The sequence below is a fragment of the Morone saxatilis genome, unplaced genomic scaffold (genome assembly GCF_004916995.1).
Source record: "Morone saxatilis isolate NCDOM2014 unplaced genomic scaffold, NCSU_SB_2.0 Contig11, whole genome shotgun sequence".
Lineage (NCBI taxonomy): Eukaryota > Metazoa > Chordata > Actinopteri > Moronidae > Morone > Morone saxatilis.
Genome location: NW_023339663.1, coordinates 1,148,165 through 1,164,515, shown reverse-complemented (window position 1 = coordinate 1,164,515; position 16,351 = coordinate 1,148,165). Strand labels below are relative to the sequence as shown.

General features: G+C 37.1%; 1 protein-coding gene across 1 annotated transcript; it reads right to left on the bottom strand.

The window, feature by feature from the left end:
• Window positions 1–8,101: 8,101 nt before the first annotated feature.
• Window positions 8,102–14,927, bottom strand: LOC118320724 (up-regulator of cell proliferation-like). The gene is given in 2 exon segments (XM_035651781.1): window positions 8,102–11,473; window positions 11,475–14,927. Coding segments are annotated over 2 exon segments (4,674 nt in total). The 5' UTR covers window positions 14,658–14,927; the 3' UTR covers window positions 8,102–9,982.
• Window positions 14,928–16,351: the final 1,424 nt, after the last annotated feature.

Sequence of the window (16,351 nt, the reverse complement as noted above, 5' to 3'; positions counted from 1 at the left end):
ATTTAGGTTTTAGTTGAGGTTTAGATAAAATACTGCAAATGTCATCTCTTTCTTTCTTTCTTTCTTTCTTACATCTTTCTTTGTTCTTTCCATTCCTTCATGAAAATCTCCAAAACTGGAAATACAAAGTTTTAACCTAATAAAAATAAAGATAAATTCAGTAAATATTTGTTTAATGTCACTGAACAAAAGTTTTGAACACCTGACCTTTATTTGACAGCAAAGTGCAGCTCAGCCCCAATTAATGCAAAGGTCTGTGACTTTGAGTGATGGAGTTACTCTATTGGTTGCTTGAGTGATGGAGTTTCCCCATTGGCCGTTGCTCTTTCAAAATGAAGAGGCGCGTTCGACACAAGAGGTGAGAGAGAGATGATGTCACTTTAGGCATGCGATTCCTCGTGGCGGGGACACTGCGTAAACATGAACAAAGCTTTATAGTAAGCTGCTGGCACAGCTGAGGACTGAAGATGTCTGAATTCATTGAACAGAACACTTTGTCTGTCCCTCCAAGGTAAGTGAAATGCTTCAATATCTTCAGACAGAACTGCTGGTAAGCTACACAACATTAAGAGGAGAAAGTGTAAATAATTATCTTTATTTAGTCCGTAGCTTTACCCAAAAATCAGAGATGGGGACTCGAGTTTGCGACTCGGATTCGAGTCACACGAGTCGCACGCACAGAGACTTCAGACTTGACTTGGACTCGTGCTCAAAAGACTTCAGACTCCACTTGGACTCGTGTTTTGGGACTCGTGAACAATCATTATGTTTTCTTGGCGTATTAATGTTGAGGAAACTCTGAAACGTCTGACGAGCTTAATGTGATTGCTTCCTTTTTTTCATGGTTACCATGGTAATGGATACCATGGTAACCATGTTAAGCGTTGGGTGCGCGCCTCGCGGCTTCACATACTAACTGTTAGTACCTTGAAGACGACTATGGCGACCGGCGGCACACCTCCATTTGTAATTAAATTTAGTTATAAAAACTTTAAACAGGACGGCCCCAACAAAAGGAGCGCTGACTGCAAAGTCTGCAGTACCCGAATAAAATGATTACATGTACGACAAAATGCTAAGGACATAGTCTAACTCACTTACTTACTCGAGTAAGATTAGGACAACTTCAATACTCTTTGCAACCTGAAATCAACAACTATGTGGAGGCAAGACCAATCGTTCTCCAACACAACGCAACCACAGTAATTATCAAGACAATCAGTTCTCACACAAACAGCACGAAACCAGTAACCATAATGCAAAAAACAGGAAACTATGCCAGAATCCGGTGAGTATCATCAATGCATATCATTAAACAGAGAAAAGACGAGGGAGAAAACACGCAGCATAAGAGCATGATATATCAACAACACAGTATATAAACACTAACCAACACAATCTCGAAATCTGAGATCATCAATACATTATATATTGATAGATAAATGCATTCACAAATATCATAAGAGCGAAAATTCTTAGATGGAACAATAAAAAATAACAAAACTAAATCTATCCCATTCAAAATCATATATATACTGGTAAAATACGTAATCAACCACAACATCAATAAATCGAAACGACAAACAAGGAATCATTCATACTAATGTGATTCTGAAATAATAAAGAACCACACACACCATTGAGTACAATATTAATAATAGCGAGTAATCCGGAATTGGTAAAAATAACATAAAACACATCAATCAATAAAAAAAACCAACCGATATGAGGTGATTACCATCATTCTTATGAACATTAATCACACATCTAACACTAAATACACTTAATTAGAATCGTAATAAGTATAACATACGAACAAGACTTGCACACTAAGGCTGTTTATTGACGAACACTAATAAATGGTAAAAAAGTGAAATGAAAAGTATGATTGAGATTGGTAGATTGAAAAGATAACAGGAAAGAAAAATAGGAGTTATTGTGTAATGAAGGGTAGAAAAAGAAGCAATGGAAAATTTAGAAAATAAAAAGGATAGTTAAGTAATTTAGTGGAATATGGAAGTTAGATAAAGAATAAGATATGTAAAGGTAAATTAAAATTAGATTGAGACTAGATTTGAAATGAGTGAATGTTAGTTTGATTGTAGAAATTGTTTGATTAAAGGTTTTAAGTGAGTTTGAAATAGAAGTAAAAAAAAAAAGGGAGGGTAGAGTTAATAATATAAGTAAATTATCAAAAGTTAATGGATAAAGTTAAAGTAGAAAATAAGAGTTATAATGAGGAATTAAAGGAAGTAGGTTAATTGTTGAAAAAGTAAATAATGTTAAAGGTTTAAAAGGTTAAAATTAAATGAGTTTGAGTGAGAGATAGAGGAATGTTGTAATTAAGTAGAAAAAGTGTAATTAAAAATAAGGTTGAAGAGTGGAAAAATTTAAATTTTTTGTAAATGGAAAATGGATAGAATAGTGAATGTTGAAATGTTTAAGAAAATAAATAGATTTAATTGTTATTTTGGAGAGTGAAATAAAGTAAAAGAAATTGAATGAATTAAAGAATATGAATGGTGTTAATTTTTTAAAGAAAGATGTAGATAAATATAAATGAGATTGGATGATTAGTTATTATTGAATATTAATGTTAAAAATGAAGTTAGTATATATATTTTTTTTTAGAAAAATATATATAATAAGAAATAAAAGATTGATATATTGAATGAAAATTAGTTTAGATAAAGTTATTATATAAGAAAAATGTGGTTTAAAGATTGTTTTGAATAAAAATAAAAATGTTAGATTATATAATAAGATATTATTAATATAGATTAAAAGACTAGTTTTAAATGTTGTTTATATAAAGTTTTTGAATTAAAAAGAGTGAAAAAAGTGGAAAGTGAAGTAAGAGGGAAAGAGAGAATTGAATATTTATTAATAAAAATAGGTGTGAAGATATAAAGAAAGGGAAAAAGGCAGAAGGAAATTAATGAATAATAATTACAGGATATAATAATTTCATAAAATGAATTAATGTATTTGATGAAAAGATAGTTAAAGAATTTAATGTAAGTGGTGAGGAGAGATAATGAGAATGTAAGTAGAAGAAGTAAAGAAGTATGAGTGAGATAGAGACAGAAAAGAGTAAAAGATAAAATAAAGATAGAAAGAAAGAATGTGTATGTGAAATGTTGATATTTGGATGAAGAAGCAATGAGTGGATTTTTAGGTAAAAGAAAATTAATGGAGATAGAGGAAAAAAAAGAATGAAGAAAATTAATATTAAGTTGTGGAAAGATTTAAGGGTAAAAAATGGAGAAAAAATAAGTGAGAAATTTGAGGAGATATGTGAAAAATTTAAATTATATGTGAAAAAGAGTAAAATATGTGGAAAGAATTAAGTTTTGTTTAAAATAATGAAAAAAAATGAGAGTGAAGATGTTTGAAGAAAACGGAAAAAGGAAAATTATGGGAGGGAAGTGAAATTTACAGGATGATGTGGAAAATATAAAGAGAAGATGCAGTCAAAAGAGAATAAAGTGTTTTGAAGAATTCATTAAGATTTTTGTGAGAGATGGAATGAAAGAGAATAAGATTATTGATAGCGAAATGGAAAAAGTTACAAAATTCTGCAGTCTACTTCATTCCACCTGTAGGCTGAAGGAAGCATTCGAGAGAGAGTATGGAGCCAATCGCAGCATCCCCTCTGCCATATCAACCCGATGGAATACGACTCTCCGCCTTGTTGAGGCAATCACTGACCTGGATCCTCAAAGCCTGAACACTCTTCTGGAAGCCCAAGGACATAAAGGCCTGTGCTTATCAGCAAGAGAACTGAGTCAGCTGAAAGAGCTTGTGGACATTTTGGCCCCATTTCTTCAAGCAACAGACCTCACACAAGGGGAGAAGGTGGTGACTCTAAGTGCGGCTCTGCCTTGCGTTCTCTCACTCAACAGCCACCTCAACAGTATGCTGAATACAACTCGGCATCTGGACGGTTTTGTGAAAGCTCTCCAGAAGTCACTGCAACGCCGTTTCCGGGGGATCTTTGCAAATGTCAGAATGGATGACTCAGCTCAACCTGCAGGAGAACTTCCATTTGGACATATGGTCTATATGATGTCTGCACTACTCGACCCATCAGAACAGATGTCCTCGCACCAGATGAAGTCAAGAGTGAGGTGAAGAAGATGATAATAGGTAGGTGAATGCACACCATTTCCAAACACATTATCATCACATTATTATCATTCAGGGCTTGAAGTTTTTAGGCACCAAATTAATGCTTAATTCAATACATTATATATAATTCCTCCTCCTCCCAACTTTTCAGGCACACAAATCTTTTCTCGCTTTCAATAACATCAGTAAAATCTCATTCAGACTTACTTCATTAATTTAACCATCACCACTGTGAGTAGTGTATATCAATCAACATCATAATATTGTAACTAACCATGATTTTTGTGCAACTTTTTTAGACCTTGTCTTGGCAGAGGCTCGGAAAGTCACCATACTTGCTGAGAGCAGTAGTGGAGAGGATGATAAGGATGAGCCACCTGCTAAAACTCCACGCCTTTTCACTGGCTACAGGAAGAAAAGCGACTTGATACTTGACTTGGACTTGCAAAAAAAGACTTGTGAACATCTCTGCCGTAGATAGACCGTGACAGAATGTGTGTTCACCTAACAGAAGCACTTGTAATGTAGTTCATCTGACATCTACTGCGGTGAATAGGATTGTAGAAGTGAACACTATTACAGCCGCTGCTGATTCATGCATGCTTACAGGAAGCAGTTAGGATGAAAACCAGTTGGAATATAACACTGCTAACTGAGATGGCAGGAAATGCTATGGTGAGAAAGTGGAAAGAATTTCAGTGACACTGACCTTGTTTGTACTCGTCCAAGTCATCCTGATTTCAGAGAGAAAGTACCATAACTGCTAAGTCTGTGTGTATCATTTATTATTATTTGTTTAAGAGTTTGTCGGGAGCAAGACTTGTTACTACTTAGTATTTAGACTTCTCTTGTAACAGCAGCTACAGCCACGTGTTGATTATTAAAAAGGCATACAGTCTAATAGAAAGACACAATGCTGCTGCATTATAGGTTACTATATTGTATAAATTACAGGGCTTGGAGTGTGAGCCTTTCAGCTGAAACACCAATATACTACCATGTGTACTATGTTTAATATAATGCTTTCATGATGTGTAATGTCCCTTTTGTTTCTGCAGCCATGGTGTTGTATCTGTTGCACCAGAAAGTCCTGCAGTGAGATCAGTGGTTACGTGCACAAGAAGACCCTGAAAAAATGTCAACAAACAAACTTCAAACAACTTGATCATGTTCTCGGTAATTGTCACCCCTTTCCTAACAATCTAAGAACTATATCATAATATCCAATAAACAAGTCAAATCAGCATCTTAAGATGTGAATGGAGAGTATTGTTTTTGCATTTAAAACTCAAATGTAGCTCCATGTCATGTGATATGCTACTTCAGTACACAGAGAACAAATATAACTGGCAGCACGATGGAAACTTGAACATTTATTATCCAGCAGTTCACATTATAAACACTACCACCCATACACAGTGCCGCCATATACTGAACAGTCTTCTTACTGTAGTAAAAGGTCTGAGTACTTCTTCCACGACTGCCTGTGTCTCTCTGAACAGTGATGTCACTGTGACACTGAAACCAGGCCCCTCCCACTGTGAGTAAAAGATAAAACCTCAGAGGAGTGGCTCTCTTCCATCCTGTTCTTTCTCCAAATATCCAGCATTCCACTCTGTAAGTTTTCGTGTACACGTTTGTGTATGTGCGAGTTGACTTTGTGCTGAGGATTAACTACTCTGCTCAGCTGGTTTCAGCCCCGTTTAATTACAGCAGCAAACAGAGACAAGCAGACACAAACACACAGATGTCACTGTGTTAGGATACTGTTGCATTGGATGGTGGCTGCACCTCAACTGCAAAATGTGAATGAAATAAGTTCACTGCAAAGTTTCACCTCTCATTACTGTCACTTCAAACTCCTACTGAGAGTAGAATAAAAATCACTGGATGTAGAGGTTGGAAGTCTAAATGTCCTGTTAGACATTAATTAACATAAAACCAGAGCTGGAACCAATGATCCTTTTTATTATCGATTAGTCTGCAGATTATGTTCTCAATTAATCAATTAAATGGTGTCTCCGTAAAAAGTGTAAATTACACATCATAATATTCTTTTTTTTTTACAGCTAAGATAGTCTGATGCTAAGTGACACAGCAACAGCTAATTGTTAAACTTCCAAGTAAACACAAAGAAGATCCTCTTAGGAAAGTGACACATGGCCATCATTGATGTTATTTCTTCAGGTTGTGAATGGTGCTGTGTCCATCTGGTCATTAAAGCCACTCAAGTCTAAAGCGAGTAAGAATTTTATTTAGAAGCCAGCCTCTCTCTTTTTAATCTCATTGTACATGTGTATAGTGACACTAAAGGCATTCTATTCTAATCTATTCTGTAATGGTTTTGCTAAAACAAATGCTGACTGTTTTTGTTGAAAAGATTAGAGTAATGTGTTGATGTATTTTGCAGTGTGTTGTAATTGTCGTCTTTTAGTCCTGTGTTTGAATGCTATTTGGTCTGGAGAGCATTATGTGCTTCTGGCCTGAATATTCAATGTGGACTTCATGTGATTGGAGTGCCCCCTTGTGGCTGTGGTGTGGGGTGTTAGAAAGAAAGATTGTATTTGCTTTAAACAAGTAAGCATATCAGTGATTGGACGTGGGGTGATGATTGGTCTGCAGCACCCCCTGCTGGACTGAACACTATATGAGTAGTGGAGTTTCAAAAATACCTCTCTCAATACCCTGGCCACCCAGAGTAAACGAATAATGGACAGAGAAAGATCTGGAGGAGGCGTAGCTTCCCCAGAATCCCTTCCCTCAAAGATAAAAAATATACAAGTCTATAAAGTCCTTCTTCCTGCCTGTAAATGTAAACTACACACTCTTGTCTTCCGTCCCCTTTGTCCACTTGCTGTGATAAATTGCAGCCACTAAGTTCTGCGTTCAAATTGTTGCAATTTGAGCAAATTAATATACTGTCACATCCAAAGAAAAACATGCCTGTGCTTCTACAAGAGAGGATGTTCAGGGTCCAGAATTAACCTTTTGGCTTATATGCCAATAGAATGTAAAAACATCAGCCACATTTTTTTTTACCAGCCATAAAACTGCATCATGCATTATTTCACTATAATTGGTGGCCAGTACACATATAAAACACAGCAATGTTAAACTGGCTTCATGCTGAGATTCCAAATGATCTACTGCCCTGTGACCCCAATTTATATTTCCACTAAACCCAAAATTGACCCGCATTTGGAGGGCGTTAATTTTGGACACTGTGACATTTGTAAGTCACAAAGTTATAAGTGGTGAGAGACTGCCATTGAGATAAATTAACACTGGAGAGTGGCAGTCATGGTTATTGAATAAAGCACCCCCATCTTCCATCATTTTCCAACACGTATGGAGTTATTACTGTGATTCTGAAAAGTTGCAAAGGAATTTCAATCACATAAGATAAGATAAGATAAGATAAGATATTCCTTTATTTGTCCCACAATGGGGAAATTCCGGTGTTAAGTGGATAGAGAAAAAGAATAATAAATAAAAAACACTGTACAAGAGAAAGAAAAAGTAAGATCACAGCACAGCATAGACACAACAGATAAACGCAAAAAAGACACTTACAATATGTATTATATAATATGAGAGCAGCAGTTTACAGTGAAATATTGCAACTTGTTATGGGGGGGGGTCTACGGGAGCAGTATACTGTTGTTGATATAGTCTGACAGCAGCAGGAAGGAAAGACCTACGAAATCTCTCTTCACACCCATTTGGCTGAAGGTAGTCTGTCATGAATGGAGCTGCCCCCTCAGGTGCAGTGATGGTGTCCTGCATGGGGTTGGGAGACATTTGTCGCATCAGTGATGATAGCTTGCTATCATCCTCCTCTCCTCCCACCACCTGCACTGAGTCGAGGGGGCAACCCAGGACAGCGAGCTGGCCTCTTGATCAGTTTGTCGAGTCTCTTCCCTGTCGACTGCGAGATGCTGTTGCTCAGCTCCAGCAGACCACTCCAAAGAAAATGGCTGATGCCACAACAGTGTCAAAGAAGGTCCTCAGATCAACATCTTTCCAAAAAGTTAGTATGGATAATCTACAGAAAAAATATAAAACTGGTCTATATTAGGGTAGTAGAAAGCAGTTCTACTGTCGATAGTCCTGAGTACATTTCTGGGATTACCTTTATTAGTATAGTAATTTCCAAACCTTTTATTTAAATTGAAATTCCATTAATCTCCATTTATTGTATTTTTGTGGTGGCAGAAAACTCAATTAGAGAGATTCCTAAATATATATTTCTGTGAATCAGTTATAATTGTATACAATGCAAACTAACTGTTTTGTAATAACACATATCCCATGATGCAATTCCCAATGGTGATAAAGGCACTACTGACAGTAGTGCAATGCCTCTGGTTACAGCATGAAAAATGAAAAACATATCAAATTTGAAATTGACAGTTGTGACTTCAAGCTATTTTTATATTTATTTCAAAACCTTTTTGACATGATCTTTGCACATGTATCGTCATGATTACTGCATTATACACAGAACTTTACTGTTTGTCAACATGAAAAAAAAGAAAAAAGAAACATTTGTAGTCAACTAAAATGAGTTCAGAAAATGTTAAAATATAGGACATATATTCCATCTTTTTGACTTCCTGGTACAGTAGCTTGTTTTACTCATCAGCTGTCTGAAAAGAAATACTCAACATAATCACAGTTCAGATAAAAGGATGCCACTGTATCACCTGCTGTTGGCTTGTTTAGATCATATTTACACATCAGCAACAAAGTCAGTTACATCAACATAAACATTTCCTTATTTACTTACTTTTATCAAATACACATCAAAATATACAAATGTTTTGTATGTAACTATATGAAATAAAATATCAAAAATACTGAAGAAGATTGATGACATAGTTAAACACCTGTTTCACATGGCTGTTGTACTTCAACAGCATCATTATCTCTAGTTATTATGGACAGAGCTGTGTATGAACTCTGAAATCCTCAAAAAACAAAACAAAAAAGATTATTAAAAAAACAATTAGAACATGTTTTAGGTCAGAGGTCTGTTTTTACTCGTTTTAACTTCTCTGTTCTCTTGAACTTCTCAATCATTAACAACATTAATTCTGTGTTCATCTGTTTTTATTCATGAAAAAAAAAACTGGCATCTACACATATACATTTCAGCTAGTGCTGATCTATTTACTCTCCAAGCAAACATCAGTAAGACTTTGCAAGAAATGCTGAGAAATAAAACTATATAAATGAAAACAGTGACACATAATACAAACCATAATCTCATCACATGGTCTGTGTACAAAGAAGGTACATTAGTTAATATGTTTAATAAAAAATCGTAATTAAAATGGATGAAAGAAGAAGAAGTTGCATAATTGATTCTTTGTTGTATGTTCAACTTAGAATAATTGGTGAAAAAAAAAAACAAAGCAAGTCATGATCCTTTGATTTTGCAAAAAACAGCTAGATATTGCTGACATTATAAAACATCTCTTTTTTTCCCACTTGGTCTTTATAGCCATATATACATGAACAAAGAAAAAATAAAAGAGAGAGTTGTAATCAAAAAGCAAAAACATCTCTTTTCATGCTGTTTTTGAGGTACATATTATTTCAGCATCATGATTGTGCACACTAATCATATATACCTGCTATATGCTAGCAACTTGAAAAAACGAAAAACAATTCTAATTATCACAAACAAAACAAAACAAAAAAAATAAAGAGAAAAAAATCTCTTTTTAAAAATTACCTTTCTAGTATGTCATAATTGTCTTCATCATTGTCATAAACAGCCGTCATTATGTAAAAACTGCATATTTAAAATTGTGTTCTGATGCTTTCTTGAAGGATTGTACATTGTTCACTTTATGTTAAAGGCATCTTTTAATCCTTTCAGTGCTTGTTCCTTTGTGATTCTCCTCCAGGCCTCTGGAACATCAGCTGGATTGGCTTTGTATTCTTGAGCAAATCTGTCATTGTATTGTACCAGGACATACTTCCAGTAGTCAGATGCCTCTATGGTGGGGTCAGGAGGAATGTTCCAGTCTGGATAGTACGTGGTGTACTCCTTGTAAGGATGCCACTCCCCTTTAGTGTCTGCATTATTGAATTTACGTTCAGTGTGCACCTGAGTTGTACACAGTGTTTCATTGAGCTTCTGAGTTTTTATGTACATAACCCCTCTAAGACCTTGTGGCCGATGAATGGCTGCGTGATGTGTCTTGTGTTCTTTGCCTCCAGCCTCACAAGGAACTTTACAAAATGGACACTGATGTCCACAGCCAAACACCCTCTTGAAAAGCTCATCTTGTGGTTTGATTGGAAGTTTGTTCAGAGTCTCAGTGATGTCTTCAGAGTTTGAGAATTCGTCCTGTAGCTGTTCTTTCAGTCCACTCAATGATTTAATGAGGCTCTTTGTAAATGGATGGAGGGTGCTTTGGATTTGAAACAGGGTGGTTTTTTCAGCCTCCACTGAAATTGAGATGTCTTTGTTCAAATATTTGTGCATGTTGTTGATGAGCTCTGTGATACTTTCCTTGTTATCTGGCAGCAGAACACCGTCCTCTCCTTTTGAGGCCCGTTCTATTGCTTCTGTTATTTTGTGAACGATGACCTCCAGATTCTTGTTCTTCAGTTTGCACCAAGTTGTGTCCTCTGGCATGTTTTGCAGGATGTGCTGAAATATCCAATCCTTGACATATATTTCGTACTTAGAAATGTACTTGAAAAATCTGTCAAAGTCTTCCTTTTGCAGCAACTCTTCCTGAATGTTGTACTGGAAAAAGGAGCGGGAACTGTACTCTGCTGAATGGCAACTGGTCAGAATTTCATCCACAATGTCTACTCCCAGAGATCTACTGATGTACTCTTCAACAGCAGGTTTGATACAGAATCTGACAAAATCAGTTGCTTTGCGTTGGCAATGATCTCTCTGTTTGTATAAATCGATAAAGTCTGACAAGTACTGAGGCTTGCACTTCTCTAGTTGAATTCGAGGATCAATGTCTGACAAAAAATGTTGGTGCATTTTAAGGAATTCCCTTGAGGCAATGCCACAAATGTGAAGTTTCAGATCAATCTCAAACTGTGTATTTGTTTGGTAGCGCACGTAGCTCTGTTTAAGGTATTCATCTATTTTTTCAAGAAGATCCCTTGTGAAGGATTCATGGTAATCTCCATTTGTTTTTGCTTTATCAAGAACAAACTGTATGGAAATCTCAATGACACTGTCTGCAAAGTTCTGTAAATCTCGGTCCCACATATATTGAATCCTCTTCTTAAAGGAGTCTATATGATCACTTCTTGTCTTGAACTGATCCTTCCAAATTTGCTTTAATTCGTCAGTGTTTTGAAATTTTGTCATTTACATTCCGATTTGAGAAATTTTTTCTCAGTTGGTTGAGAATGCATGCAGGTATATCCCGTTCTTTCAGGCCAGGTACATTTTCAGTTGCTTTAAGCCACATCTTTTCAAACTCTTGTTTCAGCTGTTCATCTGACAGTGTGGAGTCTTTGCAGTCAGTCAGGAGCTTCATCACCCGCTCTTCAATCTCACCTCTGTATTGGCTCTGTATCTCCTGAGCCTTTTTTGAACCTATTTTTATCTCGAGGATACAGTCCAATTTAGTGCAGGCAGAATGTTTGATTTCATTTGCAAGACTGTTGATACTGTTGAGAAAGTCATTCTTATATTTTTCTATCAAATTTACATGTCTGTTATTTCTTTTGTAGTAATCCTGAAGTTTTTGCTTCATTATTGCTTGTTGGTCTGTTATTTTGTCTGACACCTTTGATTTTTTTGATGCAACCAATATGTTCCAGGTTTCTCCCTGAGAGTCATTGTCAGCATTTAAGATTTCTAACTCTGCTTTTGTCTGCCAGGCAAGAATCTCTTTTCTGAACTCCCATTCCCATTGACTGAACTCTTTGCAAAGGTTGTCATACGCATGAGCCACAAGAGTATTTCTGAAACTAAAGATGAAGTTCTCATATTTTACTGCTTTCCAGAGACTTCTCATCCATTCTAGAAACTCTGGGATCTGCGAAACATTATCGCTTCTGTCTCTTTTCACCGTCTCCAAAAGATTTTTCTTGAGATCTGCTACAGCTTCACTGTAACCTGTGTTCACTGGTGCCATTGGTGGGGTCCCATGCCAGAGTCCTGGGATGTTCCAGTTGTTTTTTTCTATGTCATAGTCCAGCACATCTGTGAATGCCTTTATAGAAGGCTGCTTTTCCATTTCAGCTGCAATTTGTGTCATTTCATTAAGTTGGTCCAAGAGATGTTTTCTTTCTGTCATGGTCTTTGCATGAGCAGAAACTCCAGCAACATTCTGGTGAACAAAATGACAAACTGTCTTTTTGCCAATTTTCTTCATTCTCAGGAATGCATGAGTTGCAATTTGTAGGACATCTTTCATTTCTGTTGAGTTCTCCATTGCAATGTTGATTATGGTAATGTCACTTAAGCCAATGACAAAGGTTGCTAGCTGGTTGTCGTGCTCATAACTGGCCCCTAGTTGTGCCAGATCAGGAGATTTTAGACCCTCTGTGTCAATGAGAAGGATAAAATCAAAGTTCAAGTCACTTTGTGTATCCTTTTCAACTTTGAGGAAGAGCATGAAAGCTCCTCTTGTGCACCTGCCACTGCTGACAGGAAACTGCACTCCAAACATGGTGTTGAGGAGTGTTGACTTTCCACTACTTTGAACACCCAACACAGTCAGTACCAACAGTCTGCTCTTCTCCCCAACCTTCTTGTGAAGCTCCATTAGCACATCTGTCACCCATCTCTCTGGGATGTTTGAAGCATCTCCATCCAAGAGCTCTAAATGATATCCATCCAACAGCATGTCAGCAGCCAAAGCAGGAAGATGAGACATTTTGTCTTCTGACTGCAAGGAAAACTCATAGACCAGTCCCATCTCTCTCATGTAATGCTCTATTCCCTAAGAGCTATCCAATAAAGCCTGATCCAACTCTGCAGTGAGTTTTGCATCTTTCTTCTTGCATTGCTCTTTAAATTTGTTGCGCAGCACAGCAAGTTTGTACCGAGAATGTGTGTTAAACTTGAATTTCATGTACTTAAGGAAAAAATCTCTTTTCTCTTTGTCAGTTGTGAATAAGGCTTCAATGAAACTCTTCATTCCTTTGGAGAGTTTCTTTTTGCTTTGCTCTTCGCTAATTTTTTGTTTTTCTGCCTGAAGCTGAGATTTATACTCTTCAAGCCCTGAGACACCAGCGTCTTTCATCCTACATTCTTCCTTCTCTAACTGTGATAACCTTTTCCAGTTTTCTCCTTGCAAAGGAAGTTGTTGTTTCTTGTACTGCGGTATACTTCGCACCCCAATGCCGTCCATGATCTCCTCAGTTACTTTCTTTTGTTCTGCAGTTTTGCTTTCGTCCACAGAGAGACCAAGTTCAACAGCTTTCTCAACCATGTTTTCAATGCTGGTTTTGGTTGTCACATCTGTCAGTGATTTCTTGATGGCTGCAACAATTTTGTTTGAAAACTCTGCTACATTCAACCTTGAGTCTTTGGTTTTGACACTGGTCTTTGGTAAATCTAATGCTTTCTGTATTGTATTGACAGACTTCTTGTCCTCACTAAAATTCCCCTCCTTGCAGTTAACAACTAAGAACAGTTTTGATTTCACATCTTGAAGAGAAGTCAGACTCTTATGTTCATTTTCTTCAACTTTGTCCATGAATACAAAGGTAGCAGTTGACACTTGAAAAAGAAAACTGAATTGTGTGAGTGATTCACAAATGTCTCCTCTCAGATTAGCAAAGGCAACTGGCTCTGGAAATATGTCAAGATTTTCTCTGCCAGAAGGAAGGTACCAGCAAACCTCAACCAACCCACTGCCAATGTTTCTTTTAAGTGCTCCTCCTTTCATTTCTCTGTGTATGAACATGTTCTGATTCTGCTGGCCATGGCTGAGAATATGATTCAAAACCTGGGACTTGGATAAACTACAGTTTTTCAGCCTCACAAAGGAATAGAATGGTATATCTGCTTGGGCAATATTGTCTTCAACAAACCCTCTTGATTCAGACAGATCATGTGGACGCCACTCTTTGACAATGTCCCTCAGAGCCCACAGCATCAGCGTACTCTGACTCTTATTTCCATGGGGCAACAGCAGTGGGACAGAAAACTGGCACATTGACATCTTGAGGGCCATTTCCTGTTGCAAGAAGCTGTCAGCACAGAGGAAGAGTGCTACTATGAGGTCCAGAGGGTTAACCCCATTGTCTTCAGAGTCATCTAAAGTGTTTAGTTCCAAGCCAAAAAGATCAATCTTCACCCAATCATCATCATCTTCATCTTCATCATCATAATTGTTAAATGATTGTGTACAGGTCCTGCATTCAGCATTTTTTTCGAATAGTTTTCTGAGAAAGCACCATGGTATTTCCTCCACTGATACATTTTCAGTGGCTTCTTCAGATATGCTATTTCTGTTGATTTCCAAGAGAGACTGAAGAGAGAGCTTGTTGGGATAAAAATTGTTCAGTCCAAGTTTGGACATGAACTTGGGAAGTACTGTCAAAGAGAAAGAGAAGATCTTTTTAGAAGAAACAAAAGGGATATTGCTAATGGCATGGGACAGGGTGAGTTTCCCAACCTTATTAATAACGTGTTAACTGAGATGCACAGCTTTTTTCGTGTTACTCTTTTACATTTGAAGGGGTTTCTTTGATAGCGTTAAGAGGAAATACAGGTCCTAATTAATTTTCCCTTAAGTGTTACTCACCATTGTGTGTACTGTATCCTTGAGGTCTACACTAATAATGGTCAAAAACACCACAGGGTGCTTTTAATGCTGTACTTTAGTGTCCTCCTGACAAAACGCTATGATCTGTCCTTGGAAAAGATTTGGTGACAACTGGATGCATCGTGTTGGCTAGTGTCTGTGCTTTTGTGCGGGAACTTTTCACCTGCACTTTATGCAGGCACTTCAGGCTCCTCAAAGTATAAAGTGCTATCATTTGTTTATCATGTATGTGACAGTGAATGGACAGTGTGTAACATTTAATAGAATCGTATGGTGTAGTTGCAGATGGCAACTCACTGATTTTACCCCACACACGAAAACATGAACGATATAATCTAGAATCACTGTTTGGTTTGTTCGTTCTGGGCTACTGTAGAAACATGGCAGCCTCCACGGAAGGCAACCCACATCGTCTGTAGATACAGTTAGTCAAGAAGTACTTGACTAAGTATAGGTAATTGATTGTAATATATTTGGGTGAACATTCAAGTTCAAATTCAAGTACAAAACAATAAAATGGTTCCAGCAGCATATTACATTTCATTAATCATTTGATACACCACAATAATAGCTTTCTACATTTATCTTGTATTTTCCTCTCTGAGTTTGTACAAAGACAAATGTATCACCTTTATATGTTATTAGTAAACTGACTGGCAAACCCCAAAAATGATTACAGCTCTTTCAACAAAATATGAACAATAACATGGATAAAGATACCATATATTGTTCAATATGTTTTTGGTTCAGCTTGGAAAATAAAGGAAAATGCAACATTTTGTTATTTATTTAGAAAAATTTAAAACATTAACACAGTGGCTTATTGGCCACAACTATGACTGATAAAACTGATCAACAGGGGCGGCCGGTTAGCTCAGTTGGTAGAGCTGGCGACCCATGTTAAGCTGATTCCTTGCTGCAGCGGCCCAGTTTGAATCAACTGTGGCCCTTTGGGCTGTGTTGTACGGTGCCGCCTGCTCTCTCTGCCCATTTCGCGCTGTCTGTCTTCAGCTGTCACTGATAAATAAAGGCCAATAAAAAAGAGTCGAAAAGTACTTAAGAAAAACTGTCAACAGATGATGGGAGGTGTTGAGTCTTTTGTAATTAATGATGAGAATAGTTGTACTTATTATATAGTTAATATTATAATATTATACTTAGTAATTCTTAAGATCGGAGATCCCCCCCCCGCCCCGCTCCCCCGCCCCCCCCCCCCCAGCCCCTACCCTCCCGCCCCGCCCCCCCCTGTAGGACACAATCAAACTCAGATCAGTCTCAACAACTCTCCATGGCTAAACAATATCTTTAGTGTAACTTGATCTGAAGACAAGTTAGTGCAACTTTCGAACTGTAAAGTACGTTGACAACTTTAGTGAGGTAAGTAATGTGCAATAGTAGACTGGAGGAAAGAGTCAGACGCTAATATAAAAGCAGGCCAGAATGGTTCC